General features: G+C 39.7%; 1 protein-coding gene across 1 annotated transcript; it reads left to right on the top strand.

Annotated features, from left to right (window-relative positions):
• Positions 1-891: 891 nt before the first annotated feature.
• Positions 892-19,207, top strand: dhtkd1 (dehydrogenase E1 and transketolase domain containing 1). The gene is made up of 17 exons (XM_034685965.1): positions 892-1,353; positions 2,235-2,387; positions 4,104-4,315; positions 4,697-4,891; positions 5,054-5,323; positions 7,459-7,630; positions 7,748-7,946; positions 8,073-8,385; positions 8,475-8,559; positions 8,663-8,802; positions 8,891-9,041; positions 9,130-9,236; positions 13,380-13,544; positions 14,382-14,464; positions 14,646-14,812; positions 18,350-18,435; positions 18,520-19,207. Exons 1-17 carry the CDS (start codon positions 1,182-1,184, stop codon positions 18,619-18,621), a joined length of 2,772 nt encoding a protein of 923 aa, XP_034541856.1. The 5' UTR covers positions 892-1,181; the 3' UTR covers positions 18,622-19,207.

The following is a 19,207-nucleotide window of genomic DNA, read 5'->3' as shown; positions in this document are numbered from 1 at the left end:
AAGAAATTTGGACTGTCAAATTCCATCTGCAGGGTCACAAAAATAGCAGCAAACCCAGATTTTATACCATCAACTATGGATGCAGGGTACAAGAGTTGGGCAAACAAAGGGTTAAAATATATTGCACAAATGTTCATGGATCAAACTATGAAATCTTTTGAGCAACTTCAAAGGGAATTTAACCTATCAACATATGATTTCTATAAATTTCTACAACTCAGAAATTACTTTCAAAGACATAAAACAACATCCAAACTAGAGGAAGAGTTCCTGTCATTTAAAGAGAATGAAGTTAAAAAAAGGAGTTATTTCAAGAATTTCCTTACTAAGAATTTTGCTTCTAATCGCCAAAAAAACAAATACAACATCCTGGTTGAATCCGCTACCTCCCAGCATTACGCAATGGAGAGGCAGAGTTAAAGCTGTCTTTATCATGGAGAAAATCACTGCAAGATTACAGCTGAATTCAAACAGGTTTTTCAATACATGGGCACCAGTGATACAGGCGCTCTAAGCTCTAGTCACCTCTCGAATTGTATTTATTTATTTGATTTGATTTACTAATTTCAGTTCAATTTTACCTTGAATACACTTTTGTTACGTACACTATAACCAATGAATGTACATTGTTAAATAAGATGATAAGAATGTAGTGACAAAGATTTTAGATGTAGGAAATTGTCTCATTGATGATATGTAAAGATTAAGTGTAAAGGAATACATCTCCTGTATGTGTGCTTGTTGTGTGTCAATTGAAAAAAAGATTAATAAAAAGTAAAACAAAAAAAAAAGTTTAAACAAAAACAGAAGGAAACCTGGCTTTCCAACTTTTAAAAACGGATTTTGTAATTTTCAAGGATCGCATGAACGCATCTTAAACCTTGTCGCTTGACACTTGTTGCTCTACGTCACGAGTACTACTCTGTACTTTGTATTATATATATATTCTTGTATGTTACAATGACACAATATGTTTTTGGTAATTCCACGACGAAATGACCCAAAAAGAGAGACTAATGTTTCCTCCTCACGGAGTTGTGAAACCGGTTTCAGGACCCCGGCCAATCGGCGTCCAGTGCGGCGTCTCCGCCCACGCTGTCCTTCTCTGAGCAGTATGGCCGCCGTCTTGTAGCCATCTGTGTTAGCCTTGATTCACTTTCTAATCTTTATTCTGTAAAAACATGTCGGCATTATTATTCTTGAGGAAGTCACTGAGCAGACTCCCCCCGAGTGTGGCTCGGCAGGTTGTCAGCTCCTGTTATCACACAGAGAGAGGAGTTTACGGGTACCGACCCAAACAGAGGGAGAGCCAGCACAACTTACAGAGTGAGCGCATCGCGGCGCTCAACCAAGGTCAGTACGGGTTATTAACGCGCTCTGCAGGAAACTTTAACACACACTTTAATACACTGTACCTGCTGTGAGTATTTAGTCTCATGTGTACCAGCATTGAGGGTGTCAGTGATTGCCCTTTGGTCCATTGTTGATGAGGGATGTTATGTGAAGTCAAAGTTGCACAGCGTGGCAGACATTAAAGCTGCAGTGTGCGTGGTTTAACCCCCCTGTTATGTTATGTTTCTCAGGAAGAGCAATCATGTTCCTGTGTATTTAATCATCCAAAAGTGTCAGAACCCCCAAAAAATCCCAATTAAGATTTTTTAAAATCTCATTATTAACTCCATTACTAACCATTAAATCAATATTTAGTGCAATAGTGTTCTTTAATCCTCACAGATCATGCTTCAATGAGGTTAACTCACTCGTTTTATGAAAATTCAAGTTAAAACTTTTATTTTCTTTTATGCACATTGAAAAGGCCTAAATATAAATACAATCATTTTACGTGACTTAGATATTTGTTTATTTCATTTTGAATTTTTTTTATGAAGTGATGTTAACAAATTAACACGAGACACCTCTTCTGTCACATGCTTCCCAGGTTTTTATGCTGCATTTAGCTGTTTTGTCAGGCATATATTACCTAAGATGGAATGTGAATACCACTAGCCTATCATCCACTGTGACATTAGAAATGTGAAATAATACTTTAAACTTTAAATGGGTCAATTTGACCTGCAACATAACAGGAGGGTTAAAGCTGCAGTGTGGTTTAAAGCTGCAGTGTGGTTTAAAGCTGCAGTGTGATTTAAAGCTGCAGTGTGATTTAAAGCTGAAGTGTGCCTGGTTTAAGATGTCTCATCCTGACAGCAGCTTCTGTTTGCTTCTCTGATCAGATCATGGCCTTGCTCGTCTGGTGGAGGCATACAGAGCACATGGACACAAGTCTGCTAAAATTAACCCATTACTACCTAAAATGCCTGTTGCTGACAGCGTCCCGGAGATTGACACGCTGAGTGACACCATCACAGGACAACTCAACACCTCAGGTAGGTGAGAGCTGAAGAGGGACCCTTCCTTTTTTGTTTTTTAATTGTATCTTTATTTGGAATGGACAGGTAGATACAACAGTATAGCAACATTAGTGAAAGTAAAAACAAAAGTCCTTCCAGTTTTGTTTGTTTTGAGTGCCGAAAAAACATCAGCCATCCTGGAATAAGAGTCCAAAGAAGGTAAGGTCATAGACCATGGATCAGATCCTGTTCATCCATTATGGCGTCCACACTTCTCTGATAACTTAAATTTCTCAGCAATTGTGAAAAGGAAACAATAATAGTGGATACACAATGACCTCTTATGGGCAGGCTCACTTATTCACTGAAAAAAAACCTCTTTCTTAATGATGCAACACAATAATATCGATGTGTTCCCATGATTATTACCATTAAATTAATAATTAATAGTATAATAATAATATTTACTCAACATTTATTGTAGAGAAGTACAAAATGAAGGTACTGTCTTGTGCATTTTAGGAAATATTGACCATACTATAGATTTGAGTATATATACAAAGGGTAAAAACAAAACAAAACATTTGACTACACATATGTGATATGTTAATCTCAACTTCATAATGAAGTGTTTCTGAGTAATGGATGGATAAAAGAATAATTGAAAGTGTCACTTGGGACTCTAAATCATAAAAAAAAAAAAGATTAAATACTTACCTCATCCATATACCAAATTAAAATCCTGCTCAAACATTAATGTATGAGTAATAACAACATATTTATTGTGTTTTACAAGAAAGGGTGACCAAGTGATAGTAGATAGAGTAACACGTAAACAAGGCACGAATATGGACAACAATAAAAAAACAAAAACAGACAGACATAGAAGTGGTAATAATAGTAATACTAATAATAAAAGGAAAATCAAGGCAAAAACAAAACAAACAAAAGAGACAAACAAAGAAAATCAATTGATGTTTAAAAAAAAAAAAAAAAAAAACCAGCAGAAAAGTAGAATAAAAGTACAAAGGCACTAAGGGGAGGGTGGGAGGGTCTCAAATTGAGGGAAATGACAAATAGTGGGGCGACAGAAGAGTGAAGAGGGGGGAGAGTATGGGGAGTATGAGGTGGATTAATATTAATGTAGTATGAGTAATAAGTGTACTACCAATAATAATAATAATACTACTAATAATAATGAAAACAGTAATAATTTTTGTAACAGTAATCACCGTTTGTGGTTACGCATGGGAAGGCAATGCAGAATAAGGGGATTGGAAGATAAGTGGGGAAAATAATAATTGAATAAGTTGAAAAATAATGATAAAAAAAATTAAAAAATCTTCATATATACCTGTATATCAGCAAATTTACGTCTGTATGCTTATGCACACGTATTCATACATGTAACTTCCTACCCACACACATATTTACAAATACTCTATAAGTACAGTAACAACAAGAACAACATCCAAGAATATAGTAAAAGATAAAAGAACTACTAATAATGATAAATAGTAATAAGAAGAAAAAGAGAAACCCCAGCAAATTAGTTAAAAATATTTTTTTGAAAAGAGTATAATACTAGTACTAATACTACTACTAATAATAATGATAATAATAATACTAATAATAAATAAATAAATAAAATAAATGACAATGAATGGGAGGACTGTACTATGCAGTCTATGCATTTGTGCCTGCAAGACTGAAGAAGCAGAGAAACGTCATTGTGCTGTCTTTCTCCTGTAGGTCTACGGCACTTTGGCAAAGCAGAGGCTTCAGTAGAGGAGGTTCAGGCCTACCTGAAGGAAGCATACTGTGGACACCTGTCAGTAGAGACCAGTCAGCTGAGCAGCCTGGAGGAGAGAGAATGGTTCGCTGACCGCTTTGAGGAACTCAAGAAGACAAGTTTCTCCACAGAGGAGAGGAAACAGCTGGCTAAGATCATGCTGGAGTCTCAGGTCAGTAACTCAACTCAACTCTATTTATAAAGCAGTTTAAAACAACCACAGCCGGAACAGAGTGCTGTACATAAATAGACAAACAACGCAGGCAGAAAACAATTAAAACACAGGATAATAAAACAATAAAACAATAAAGAAAAGCAAACCATAAAACACTAAAACAGGAGTAGAGTCTCATGCAGGGTTGAAAGCCAAGGAATAAAAATGGGTTTTAAGATGAGTTTTAATAATGGAATATGATGAGGCTTGTCTGATCAGGCTAGTCAGTATGTATAAAAGAAAAGGAGGATAACATCATCAACACTTATTTAAGTATGATATTTTTATTAATGTTTTGTTAATACATCAATTTCTTTATTTTTCTCCATCCTATTGTAGGAATTTGACCACTTTCTGGCCACCAAGTTTGCTACTGTGAAACGTTACGGAGGAGAGGGAGCAGAGAGCATGATGGGATTCTTCCACGAGCTTTTCTATCAGCTTGCGCACAGTGGAGCTACTGACATTATCATCGGCATGCCGCACAGAGGCCGACTCAACCTCCTGTCAGGCCTGCTGAAGTGCCCACCAGAGGTTAATCAGCAGATCACACAAGATACTTCTAACAATCCATGACTTGATTAAATGACATTGTTGATTTTGCTCTCCTGTAACCCTCAGCATGAGTTAACTGAAGTTCAAACAGAGATCAGATCACATCAAGCAACGCTTTTCTCCCATGATCCTTCTCTGTAGCTCATGTTCAGAAAGATGCGCGGCCTCAGTGAATTCCCCGACACCTCGCCTGCCACCGGGGACGTCCTCTCCCACCTCACCTCCTCAGTGGAGTTGGATTTCGGAGCTGCACACCCTATTCATGTGACCATGCTGCCCAACCCGTCCCACCTGGAGGCGATCAACCCTGTGGCTCAGGGCAAAGCCAGAGCCAGGCAGCAGCTGAGGAAAGAGGGAGACTATTCATCTGAAGACAATGCACAGCCGGGAGACCAAGTCGTCTGCCTGCAGGTACAAGCTCGAGAGTAATACAGTTCAAACTTAGCAGATGTAAGAAGTGTCACAGAGATTCACTCTCTCTTTACTGTAAGGCAAAGCTACTCTATCCAGTCATTCTGAGGACAAATCAGTGATCAGCTGATGCATATAGAAGATCTCCTTTAAGTGTTACGGTCTTTTCCTCTATATTTGTCGACACAGCTCATGTAGATGCAGAATTCAGCTGCCTAAAAGAGAGAACTCACTTGCTTTTACAGATTTTTGTACCTTAAATTGTATATTTTCAGCTAATTAAAGCATTATTCAATCTTCATTAACTTATGACTTTACGTGAACTGAGAAAATATAACTTATGGACACCTGTATGTTGGATGCAGGTCCAGTCAACCATCTTGTGAAAGGTTGTCTATAACCAAACAACAAATTTAAAAGCAACATTTAGATTTTTTTTTCTTCTCTATTTTGATAACTCGGAATCACCTCAAATATCAGACTCTGACTCACCCTCTTACACACACCTTAAAGTGAGTCAGAGATGTACTGCACTGAGTCATTTGACAGTTGGCACTCATTGACACTGTGTCTTTGTATTTCCTTTATCTGTGTCTTCTAAAGTCCCTTCACTTTTGTCAGAATGTACGAACAGAGAATATGATTTATGAGTAGGAAAGTATTGGCCACCAGGGCTGTCTGCTAGAAAGCAGTGTCTGAAAGTGCTGAACACCTCTCTGTGGAAATCAAACAACCTCAACCCAAGTCACATAGTGCAAGAACAGCTGTTCAGAGCACAGAGTGGCGATAAAAGAAGCACCATACTGCAATCTCACACAGAATGGTCACAAGGTAAAATAGTTGAATAGTGTAATGTTAAGTTTGTGACATGTACCTTGATAGGTTTTCAAGTATGCTGTAAAACAATTGTCAGGTTCCCTTATGTACATTAAAACAAGGGGAATTAATATCTAACTACAACCTTTAAGTAATATCTCTTTATTCAATGCTGCAGGAAGCTGGAGCCTCATATTTATTTGGGATAGATTCAACATGAGAATGAAGTTTTATTATACAGAATAACAAGGCATGATAACTCTTGCAGTTTTCACACAACTACCTAACTATTTTAGAATAATCTTGGGCTTATCCTTTAACCCCGGTTAGCTTACAAACAAAGACTCTTATCTTTAAACAAACACATTGGATGCAACAGTGGATTACTTATATTTGCTGCCACAAGCCGTTCAGAGATCTACAAATGTGTCTCCAAACACTGTTCCTCGAAAGCTGTAGACCTCTTCTATATGCCACGTGAAGCCTTCTTATTCCAAAGTTTTTTATTGGATTTTTATGCACAGACAAATGCACCGTAGGTTTTGTGACACATAACAGTTGGAGCAGAGTTCTGTGGATGAAGTTATAAAACACATCAACAGAAACACCCTTAAGATCCCACCCACCCCAGGACACTGATCACAGCACACACACACACACCTCACATTCATACAGACATTAATAAGGGGTAGACAAACAAAATAAATAAAAAAGAGCAATATCATGTAAATACATTAGGGAAAGCAAGATCACACAGAAATAGTCGATTATTACTTGAAAACAAGTAGTGTATTGTTGAAGTCACTCCAAGCTTTAGAGGAGAGGTAAAGTGCAAAGACATACCAGTGATACAGATGAATTATGTTTTTCAATAAATGGAAGAAAAAAGAAAAAAAGAAAAAGGGGTAAAGGTAAATAAATAAAGTGTTAAAGCTACATACATAGAATAAAACAAAGTGAAGGGAAAGGGAAGAATATGCTCAGTTAGCTGTCCGTTTCTGCATAAATAGACAGGGAGTCAATATAATCTAAGAGGGGCTGCCATTGCTGGTAAAATATATTTAAAGAACCCATCAGGGAGTATCTAATATTTTCTAATGTAATGCAACACAGTATCTCCTGGATCCATGCATTTTGAGTAGGGGGAGAGGAGTGAGTCCACTTGTGAAGTCTTCTTTACCCTTAATCCAGAGCTCCCACTCGAAGACACGAAACCGTTCTGGGCCTTCATGTTATAATTAAGCTGATGAAAAAGTCCTCGTACAAACTTTTTTCTGTGTTTCCTAAACTTGGACACGCTCTGTTCCTCTGCTTCGCAGGTCCACGGTGATGGTTCTTTCACTGGCCAAGGGATCGTTCCTGAAACTTTGACCATTTCAAACCTCCCTCACTACAGAGTTGGTGGAAGCATCCACCTCATTGTGAACAATCAAGTGGGATACACCACTCCATCTGAGAGAGGGAGATCCTCTCTGTACTGCAGCGATGTGGGTCAGTCAAACACGTAAAGAGGATCACAGTAGTTCAAAAAAGACCAAAACAGTTTCTTCACACAGGTGTCTCGTATCCTACCATAATGACAAACTGATGCTCACATGTGTGTCACAGGTAAGATGGTGAACTGTGCTGTGATCCATGTAAATGGTGATGATGCAGAGGAGGTGCTGCGGGCCACTCGGCTGGCTGTAGATTATCAGCGACTCTACAGGAAAGACGTCATCTTGGATCTGATCTGCTACCGCCAGTGGGGCCACAACGAGCTGGATGAGCCTTTCTTTACCAACCCGGCCATGTACAAGGTCATCCGGTACGTCATATGTACACAGTTAACTCTCTCACTGCACTTTTCTCCATCTATTTCCCGTAGGTATTGAGTGTTCGGAGTACATTGTGTTGTATTTAAAACATAAGATGTCACATTTTTGCACTTCAGATCCCGTAAGAGCGTCCCTGACTCCTACTCAGATCAGCTGATCTCTGAAGGGCTGATGACCGATGCAGAGCGAGATGAAATCAAGTCCAAGCACTACAGCACGCTCAATGACAAGCTGTCCAACATGATGCTGTACAGCCCCCCACCCACCAACCTTCAGGGCCGCTGGGGGGACCTGGTGGAACCTCAGACCAAAGTCACCACCTGGGACACAGGTGTCCCCATTCCCCTGCTGCAGTATGTTGGGGCAAAATCTGTGGACATCCCTGAGGAAACCCAGCTGCACAGTCACCTAGGAAAGACACATGTACAGGTACAGCCTCACTGCCTGTCTCCCCTAGATCATCTGGTGCTGGCTTCACTGTGGGGACATTATTATTCTTTCCTCCTTTGTGAACTCAGGCTCGGTTGCAGAAGTTAGAAGATGGGAGCAAGCTGGACTGGTCCACAGCAGAGGCCTTGGCTTTTGGCTCTCTCCTCTCTCAGGGTCAGTGTTCACAGAGAATACGTCAGATCAAATTCAGTAATCAATACATTTTACTGCTGACAAGAACGGATGTGATTATTTTATATTATTATTATTGTTGCAGGCTTTAATATTCGAATCAGCGGACAGGATGTTGGTAGAGGCACGTTTAGTCAGCGACACGCAATGGTTGTGTGTCAAGAAACGAACGACATGTACATCCCTTTAAACCACATCAGCCCAGAGCAGACAGGCTTCCTGGAGGTGAAATCCTTTAAACATCAATTTAAACATAATGTGTCTTAATTATGGCAACTTGAGATATGAAACATGAAGTGTCTGATGTCTTTAGGTGTGTAACAGCCCGTTGTCGGAGGAGGCGGTGCTTGGATTTGAATATGGCATGAGTATCGCACAGCCGAAGCTGCTTCCTATCTGGGAGGCTCAGTTTGGAGATTTCTTCAACGGAGCACAGATCATCTTTGACACCTTCCTCTCTGGAGGTAACCTCTGATCTCTTTGACTAACAGATAATGTGTTCGGTGTTTTGGAAAGTCTTCATGCATCAGACTGAAACTGCTCTTTCTTCAGGTGAAGCTAAATGGCTGCTGCAGTGTGGGATGGTGATCCTGCTGCCTCACGGTTACGATGGAGCCGGACCTGAACACTCGTCCTGTCGTATGGAGCGCTTCCTGCAGGTCTGTGGGGCTGTAATGTTTCACTCATGTCAGACCCTATTACTAAATCGTGTGTGTTATTACATTCATTTTGACATCCTAGCTTCTGAAAGCTCCAGTATATACAGGTCCATCTTGGCATGGCAGCGATCAGTCTGTGGCACTGCTGAAGTGTTGATCATAGCCCTGGTAGCTCTGATAGCAGCCTTTAGCTTGTGTGTGCTTTTAGGTCAGGTGTCTCTCAGCTTCCTATTTACAAATACGCCACAGATTCTCTCTGAGTTTCAGGTCTTTTTGCGGCCCATCAAGTACAGTAAAATCATGGTCATCAGACTATTTAGTGGTAGTTTTGGCGCTGTGAGCAGGTGATAAGCCCTGCTTGAGAAGGGAATAAGCGTCTCCATAAAGCTTGTCAGCAGATGGAAGCTTGAAGTGCATTAAAGTCTCCTGGTAGGTAGGTGTGTTGACTCTGGACATGATAAAACACGGCCTAATGGACTAACACCAGCAGATGACATGGTGCCCCAAATCATCTCAGACAGCAGAAACTACACACTGGACTTAACACACTTCAGATTCTCTGTCTCTCTACTCTGCCTCCAGACTCTAAGACAGGGGTATTTAACTAAAATTGCAAGAGGTCCAGTTAGGGAAAATTTCTTGAAGCAAAGGTCTGAAAGATCACGATGTCTAACTATTTAGTGGGATATACTGTATCTGCATGAAATCAATACCCCACTGTAAACTTAAATGAAATCAGTATGATTCAAAAAACTTTTTTAAAAAATATTTTAACCAGGGCTGCCAACTTTGAGTGTCTGGCAGGAGTGAGATTTTTATGACATGGACTATATCCCACTTGTGTTAATCACGTGCACTTATTGATCACACAGGATGAACAGAAGAATGATCAGTGGTGTCCTCAGGCTGTTTGAGGGGCGAGGAAAATAGAACAGCACTCTCTTTCAAACCTAATACCCAGAATGTAGGATTAATTTAAACACTGAGGCAGAGGTAACAAGAGAGGGTCTGGGGGTCCTCCCCCAGGAAATCTTGAGGATCTAATACTTACTTCCCTGCATTCTGGTGAATATTTATGTGACCATTTGTACTGAAAATGAAATTATTAAAAGGAAAACACAGAATGATTGATATATAAATAACGAAAACATGAATTCAAATCCCTGAAAGAAGCTTACATTCCAGCAAAATTTGTATGTTTGTTCAAAACCTTCATGTTTCATCCACGGTTTCTGAACATATGATATACGCTAGTTTAGCTCTCCCAGACGGAAATATGAACAGAAATGAGTCTGTCCAGTCTGAATTAAATTCTCTATTTTCGCTGAACACTTTTCTTCTATGGAGAGGGTCACTAGTTCCTTATTTTTTAAACTTTCTCAAGTGCAGTCATCTGTATCGCTCCATTTCTCCGTCTCACTCCTCTGTATATCTCCCTTTTTTTTCTCAAAATGTATCGCTATCTTTCTTTTTCTTTCTACCGTCTTTTCACTTGTAGCTTGCCTCTAACTCTCTCATCTGTCTGATCTGTATAGTCGTAACGTTTACTGCCTGGAATGCACAGACTTGAGCTCTCCAAAGTTCTTGGATCATCTTCTTTTCTTAGCAGTCCTCTCAAGGCTTTAGTCATCATTGTTGCTTGTGCACCAATTTCCTACCTACACACTTACCTCTCAGTCTTTAACATGCTTCGATACAGCACTCTGCCAACAGCCAGTCTTTTCAGCAATGTCCATCTATCGCTCACTCTCTTTGTGGAGGGTGTCAATGATCGTCTTCGGGACAACTTTGAAGTCAGCTGTCCTCCCCATGATGGTGGTTGAGTGTACGGAACTAGACCGAGAGATAGAGATGATAGTAATTTATTCAGTTTGAATAATGGTGAACCTAAAATCTAAATAAATATATATGTATATTTTAGCAGTATAGGCCATAATTATGAAAATTAAACTTAAAAAACACTTGAAACCTTTTAGTTTGCATGGAATGAGTCTAGAATATGTTTTGTCGCTCTTAAATAACTGATGGAAACTGTTGAACTTTTTCATGATATTCTCATATTTTTAAAATTCAACTCTAGATTACCCCTTCTGGAAAAACTAACAAGCAGCATTGCCTAAGTGTGTCATTCAAAATCTGAAAGTAACAGGTAAAGCACCATAGTAATGTCAGGGTCACATCCCTCACATGACCATCTTGCACATGTCCTGCATGTTTCCAGTATAGTCTGTAGTGCATCAATAACAAGTTCAAGTCCTGCAGGTTACTGGCTGTTGCTTAATAATATACCAAACCACCTGAGAAGTTTTCATGGAAGCTTAATGTTTTACTACAGCAGGGGCGGAGGAGGAGTTTTGTAGCTTTGCAGTGTAGACACAAATACTGCTATTTGTGCAAAAATAGTGCGAAACAGGTGATGATGCAGACGTGTAAGGCCATGCCAGCTGTCTTCAGTACAAAGCAACACAATGCAGTGCAGAAGACATTACTCACACTCCAGAAACAGAAATCAATAAGAAATGGACAAAAGTAATGCTTTTTATTCTCCCAGCAGCAATCAGCAGGCAAAATTAGCCACCGCTTTTTAATATGCACTCTGAAGTCTAGACTATAGTGAGCCCCAAACTGAGGATAGAATCAAAGTGCACAGGGGTTCAATCTCGACTAGGTTCTTTCTGTGTGGCATGTGCGTGCTCCCCCCGTGCATGCCTTAGTTCCCTTGAGGTACTCCTGCCTCCTCCCACAGTCCAAAGACATGCTCGTTAGGTTTCTTGGCCACTCAAACGTGTCTGCTTGTCGGTCTACATATTAGCCCTGTGATTGGCTGGCGAGCCATCCAGGCAGTACCTTTCCTCCTACTCAATTACTGCTGGGATAGGCTCCAGCCCCCTGCGACCCCAAACAAGATAAGCGGTATAGATAATGGATGGATGGATAGAATCAAAGTAATCTCTGTAAATGTCACACCGCCAGCATTGAATATGAGTCATCACGACATGGGCCAACTTTCCATCATTGGAAGCTTTAAGAAGAGCATCATTGTCACTCAGAATGAAAAAGATTAGAGTGGGGAAATGTTGTGCACTATGTATAAAGTAAGAAGTGATTACAGACACAATGTATGTCTTAAATTGACTGTTTGGTATACGGCCCATCATAAAGTGTGTTTGCCTTAATGTGAGGTAGGATTTGTTATAACCTGTATTGTATGCATAGAAAAGTAGTGCTGACTAACGCACTGCACAGATTTGTTATTTATAATTTATCCCAAAAAAAAGTGTGTTCTGTTTTTTTTTTTGTTTTTTTTTTAAGATTTTTAAAGATTTTTCACATTTTAACAAAAGAAACAAAACAATAACAGTGCTCTTTACAGTAGAGAGATTTTTGGAAACAATTGTTGGTCAAACATTCAGATTAAGAAATAAATAAATAGAAAAATAAAAAATAGAGTAAATAAATATTCCACCATCCAAGCTAGGGTATCTTCAAAAACAGATAAGAGAATAATAAGTAATATTGATAATAGTTATTATATCAGTAACAGAATAATAATAGTAACTAAGAATGTATATATGACAGCAATATCAGCAATAGTATAATATCAGTTCGACTCAGGGAAAAGTGTTCTGGAAGGTAAGCTCAGTATAAAAAGGCCTGGGTCTTTGGAAACCTTCACTGAGAAAATGTCACTCAATTCCTGTGCTATATTACTCCAAAATCTAGAAATCTTGGGGTATTCCCAAAAGTAATGGGAGTGTCCCCCAACACTTTCCTTACATTTAATGCACAGAGGGGAGATCTGATTGTTCATTTTACTGAGTATAAGAGGAGTTATGTGGGCTCTGTGGAGTATCTTATATATTCAGCACCAAAATCATGTTTCCATTTCTGAATGAACGTGCGTATGTGCTGTTTTTAAATTCTCAGCATTTCATCCCCATTTGCTGAATGTGAATTTTCCACAGCTTAGCACACCTGGTGTAGAGGTACAGTGTGTTTAAACATTGCTTCTTGTCTGCTGTGACTGTTTCTTGTTTCATTCACCCATGATCTTTTACAGACTCTAGATTTACCACTTGTGTCCAAGCTGAATGCTGTGCTCTCTGTAAATGACTCCTAACTAGTTGTCCTTTTGCCTCATAGATGTGTGACAGTAAAGTGGAGGGTGTGGACAGCGACACTGTGAACATGGCCCTGGTCAATCCCACCACATCCGCTCAGTACTTCCACCTGCTCAGAAGACAGATGATCCGAAACTTCCGCAAACCTCTCATTGTGGTTGGACCTAAGACTCTGCTCAGATTTTCTGTAAGCACTGAAGATACAAAGGGGTGTGATGAGTCCTGTTTGAAATGATGAACTGATGGGAATGAGCTTTCACTTTTTGATAATCTAAATCTTAGTAGGATTGAAAATTCTCTCAGATTTGTTTTTCCTCACTTTTGCCGGTTTTTGAATACCAGACTGGGAAAAAATCCTTCAAAAAGGACGCCTGCAAGTGCATTTTTACAGAAACAACATAATCATGTTGAAACTGAACAAGATTAATAAACAACAGAAGCAGTTTTAACAGGAAATAAATCTGAAAGTTCTACCTGTTTTGTTTGCTAAATGAAATGCTTGTCAAAGCTGCTGTGAGGATCTTTTGCTTTGTATTGATTTTGGCGCCCCCTTGTGGACAAAGTGATACCTCTTATCTCTTGTCCAATACATGCAAAAGCAGTGTTTTCAACAAAAAACTCATCCTGTTGTCTTTTAACAGCCAACTTTATCAGGCAATATGATTATGTTCCATGAAAACAGTCAAATAATGGCTGTTTCTGAGAGAGATGTCCATCATCTGGTCTGACACCTACCCCCTCAGGGCGCTTTCAGGCATTAAAAATGACAACAGAGAAGGTGCCAGTGTTGCTGCTGATGGTCTTGTTTGCTATTGAAGGTCATAAGGAGGCATCAGTATCATTTTCAGTCCGTTTCTCAGCCAGTTCAAAACTCCTCACAGGGCCTTTAAGTTCTCCGCTTTGTTGGTGTTTTTGTTGAATTGCTGCATTAAAGTCAAATTATTCACACCCCAATCTGATACTTTGAAAAATAAACACTTTCCAAGATATTTATGTCAACTAAGTAATGTTTGTTCTTTTTCAGGGAGCAGCTTCCAGTCTGGCTGAACTGGCTCCAGGAACATCTTTCAGACCTGTGATAGGTGATACTTCAGTCTCAGCAGGAAGGTACAGGAAGTCACAACATTACATAATTTGGTTATTACAGTATGCACAGTATAGAAAGATGATATGCTATAGAGATGATCCTTAACTTAAGATTTTTTATTAGATTTGTTGAAAAAAAAAACCTCCATACAACCCAAACCCAAACTTTAAGTATGGATGTTTAATATTTTGTTCCATGCAGTGTCCAGAGGGTGGTGCTGTGCTCAGGGAAGCATTACTATGCCCTGCTGAAGCAGAGGGACACATCAGCAGCCAACCAGAACACTGCACTCATCCGTGTGGAGGAACTGTGCCCATTCCCACTGGAGGCTCTGCAAAAGGAGCTCGCAAAATACCCCAATGCCAAAGGTACATCCCACCACCAACACCACCACGCACACTTCACTGTTCATAGACATGCTGAATGAATCACAGCTCGTGTGTTCAGTCCTTCAATTTTGGCCATATTACAGATTTTGCCATTGTAATTCTTCACTTCTTTGTACAAATCTTTTTTCTTATCTCTGGGTCCTCTGTGAAAAGGATTTAACAGTGACCTTTGACCTGTGTTGACAAGAGAATGTTACTTCAGTTTAATCACTGTTTTCTTTGGAGGAATGTTTCTTTAATGCACTTCTTCAGAGATGCTTCCTTCTATCTGAGCGTGTCGTGATGAAAAACAATTACAAAAGCAGCTGCAGATGTGAGTCATAGTGAGTTAAATGCTTTTCAGCTGTATGCGGCAGCCTCAATAGAAGTCTGACAGTCACCTCTGATTTGTGAGTCCTCAAGACAGCATAGACATCTTGTAAAGATGCCTGTTAATGCTAATGCATTAGTTTTTTCTGACACACAGCGATCTGCACAGATTTGAATTCACTGCAGGGTGACTGCAGAAGTGTTTTTTGTTATTCAGCTGAACAAAATGAGTGTCAATCCACACTTCATCTGTGATTGCTTCATTTTGTTATGCAAAAGTTTTTCAAGAATAAGGAACCACTGGCTACAGTGTCGACATCCATTCCTTTGTTTCTGATCCTCTGACTAAAACAGAAGCTGTAGGTTGTGAGGGAGGACAAGTTAAAACAAAACAAAGCACTCAGCAGCAAGGACAACAGAGATAACACGGTGAAGCATTTCATATGTGAAGGAGCTGAAGGTTGAGAAAAAAGAAAGGCTCTAATGGTGCATAAACGGTGTTTGTTTAAATATTTTCATTTTCAGAAGAAGGTTAAACTGTGACACATTTTACTGTACAAGAAATCACTATCAAGTTTTACACACATCACTCTGCAATCAACAAAAACAACAACAGCTCTTTTTGTGTATAGACTTTATTTGTGTTTTTCTCACATTCTTAGTTACATATTATACTCAATTGAGTGGTCGTGGAATAACTGGACACCCCCCACTCCCCCCTCCCTAGTCAGAACATTACAAGACAGAATTGAAAAAGCTGTTTGACAACTGCAGTTATTCAGCGTTCACACATGACAAGAATATTGAATGCTATTGAATGTTGAACGATATTGTTCATTAGCAGTGGCTACATTATCTGTAAAATAACCCCAAAAACTGGCACTTCTTTTGGCACTAGATGGCAGAACCTGGGGCCAATCAACTTGAAGCGCTTTGTCACACTTACTAAGGTTTTTCCCTCCAGTCTTAATTCTTGCTTGTGTTTTACGTCGCTTTGGACAAAAGTATCTGCTAAATGAAATTGTAGAATTGTACAATTGTACAATAATTAGTAGACCTTTATTTTTACCAGGTAAAAATTTTTGAGAACCAGTTCTCATTTACAAACATTAGCTGACCAAGAGGCGCCAACAGGAACACATACACACACTGACATACAAACATGAATAGAACAAAAGTGGACAAGTAACAAGCAATGTGTGCAAGGTGTAAAAAAAAGTATGTGTGTACAAAAGTATGCATGTAAGTAAAGTCCAAAGTGATCAGCAGGACTAACAGTCAACTAAAAACTGTTGAAGTTTTAGCTTGAAGGTTGTGAGTGGAGTCAAAGTTGAGAGTTTGAGGGTGTTTTGTAAGTTGTTCCAGTCGTTAGCTGCTGCAAAACGAAAGGAATTACAGCTGAAAACAGTAGAAGTACCGGGGATGAGGAACTTGATGTAATTACTGGACCTAGTGCGATAGGTCGGTGAGGCTTGGGTGACGTGAAGAAGAGAGGACAGGTAGGGAGGTGTCTTGCCCAGGATTGACTTGTATATGAAATGAAGCCAGTGGTGAAGCTGCCGGGTATGAAGGGAGGGCCACTTCACCAATTTATAGAGATCGCAGTGGTGAGTGTGGAAGGGTGCATTAGTGGCAAAGTGGATAGCTGAGTGATAAAGAGCAGTGTCAATTTTGGCGGCTATTTTAGATTTAGACTTGGTCTTTGTCTTTAGACAAAAATGCCTGTTTGTTTTAGTCACATTATAGTCTTTTCAGTCCTTTATAGTTTTGGTCTAGTTTTAGTCGACGAAAACTCAAAACATTTTAGTCTTTGATTTTTGCCGAAACATCTTCACTCTTTAAATAATTCATGTTGTCAATCAGATATTGTTTCAGGGTTGTACCAAGTGTTAAAATCGTCAACATTTGACTCCTTTAACACCTTTGCTTGTGTAATATTTAAAGGTGAATAATTCAGCCTGGTCCTGCTAAAAAGTATAAAGAAAACATTCTTGATTTGACCACTGTGACTGTATTTTGATTCTCTTGACTCAGAAAAAAGCCATTACAGAGCTGTATTGCACATTTACGACGGTCCCTGAATGCACCTCGCAGTGACAGGCGCACTGGACAGTCAGTTCACGGCACTCTGAAATGCATCTGCATCTTTGATGAGTAGGAGTTTATCAAAACTTTCTGAAGGTGTCTGATGTTTCACCAAACTGGATTAAATCAAGCTCTTCACGCGGAGGTTTTTACGGTGGGAGCAGCAAAAACGGCAAACATCAAACAGACGTCCCCCGGTTGTGTCTTTGTCAGTAACGCACACCTGGGGTGAAAATCATCAATGAAGATGAGACAGATGCATGGAGGTGAGGAGAGCTGGTTCATAAAGGACACCTGCTGCAGGTAGAGACCAAGCTAACACTTTGACCCTCATATAATAACTCAGCCTGTTACAGGAAGTCATCACTTGTCATCTTTAAAGACGCACAGGGGGGGGAAACATGGATTCTGAATGTCCGACGATCCGCCACTAATGTTCTCGTCTTGTCGTCGTCTCGTCAACGAAATCAAAACATATTTTCGTCTGAGTTTTTATTACAAGTGATGCACTTTAGCCCGTCATAGTCTCGTTTTCGTCTTGAAAAAATGAGTCGTTGAAGAACATTTATCGTCATTAAAATTAACAGTGTCCAGTTTCTTGAGCGCGGTACTTGAGGCACAGAATCTGGTATTGTTTGTGATTATTTTTCTATGAAGCAACTAATCAACAAATCAGAACATAAAAATGATCTATCATAAAACATATTGTTAAATGTAGGGAGCCTGTTGGAGTCATGGAGTCAACTTTTCATCATATACAAGCTCAACACAGAAATATGTGAAAAATAGAAAAAGCCACAGTTCTGTCATAGTGTCGCTGCAGCAGTAGGCCTTGAGTGACTCACAGCAGGAGGTCAGGATGTGTAGGTGTGTGAGGAAGGGAAGATTGGTTCTTTCACTGGGTGTTGTACTAATTTGCGTAACTCAAAGGTCATTGTGATGGATGGGGGTTTCTTGCTTCTCAAACAAAACCTGAAAGATCAGTTTACACCTCAGCCTTCCTTCTAGAAACACGCTGAAATCCAGTGTCAGTTTGAGCTGCGGTTTCTCTTCTGCTTGTTTAAAGAGTGAAAAAAAAAACACCTTTCACTTTCTTAACTTTTGGTGTTATTCCCTCCACAGAATTTGTTTGGAGTCAGGAGGAGCCTCAGAACATGGGTCCCTGGTCGTTTGTGGCTCCTAGGTTTGAGCAGCAGCTGGCCTGCAAGGTGAGCAGTGTTTCAAAAAACCCAGTGCAGCTGGATTAAATGACGATATCACAAGTACTTGACTATGTCCTTTGCTTTCCTCAGCTTCGGTTAGTGAGCAGACCTGCTCTGCCCGCCCCTGCTGTCGGCATTGGATTCCTCCATCACCAGCAGCAAGAGGAAATCCTCACTGCTACCTTCTCATAACGCTAGACAACACTGGAACCAGTGACAACCTCTAAACATGTATCAGTGCGACACTACATACTGTATCTGCTGTGGTCCTACCAACACCGTCTCTAAATGTGCAGGGCTGCTGCACGGCAGATACACGGGACCTTTTGATGATGTGGGTGTGCAGTTTTAAAATTAGATTGGTCAGTGGTGTAAACTAAAGTGCTAAAGGTGATAGTTTTGATAATTGTATTCATATTTTCATAGTCAGACAGGTTTTTATTATAATACTAAAGGTTTGAAGCAAGGCTGAATCCTGTCTGCCCCTCTTGATACACACTGTCTGTATCCCCTCTGTACATTTACAGCATTATGGTTAAAAAAGACAACTTCTTATTCCGTCTTTATTTTCATTGAGGCCTTAGAGACAATGTTTACAATGTGATTGTAGTGAAAAAGCACGTTTAACTGACCGTCATGTTTGTAGCACTTGGGACTGTAACTGCATGAACCCTCTAAAAGCAACATTTCTGAAAACACTGCTGAGTCATCTCACACCGTCAGTCTGCCTGATTTGTTCATTTTTGTGCTTAAAATATCATAAACTGAAAAGAATCTA

The sequence above is a fragment of the Notolabrus celidotus genome, chromosome 6, assembly GCF_009762535.1.
Source record: "Notolabrus celidotus isolate fNotCel1 chromosome 6, fNotCel1.pri, whole genome shotgun sequence".
Lineage (NCBI taxonomy): Eukaryota > Metazoa > Chordata > Actinopteri > Labriformes > Labridae > Notolabrus > Notolabrus celidotus.
The sequence above is the reverse complement of the archived record's forward strand: the minus strand, read 5'-3'. Positions and strand labels throughout refer to the sequence as shown.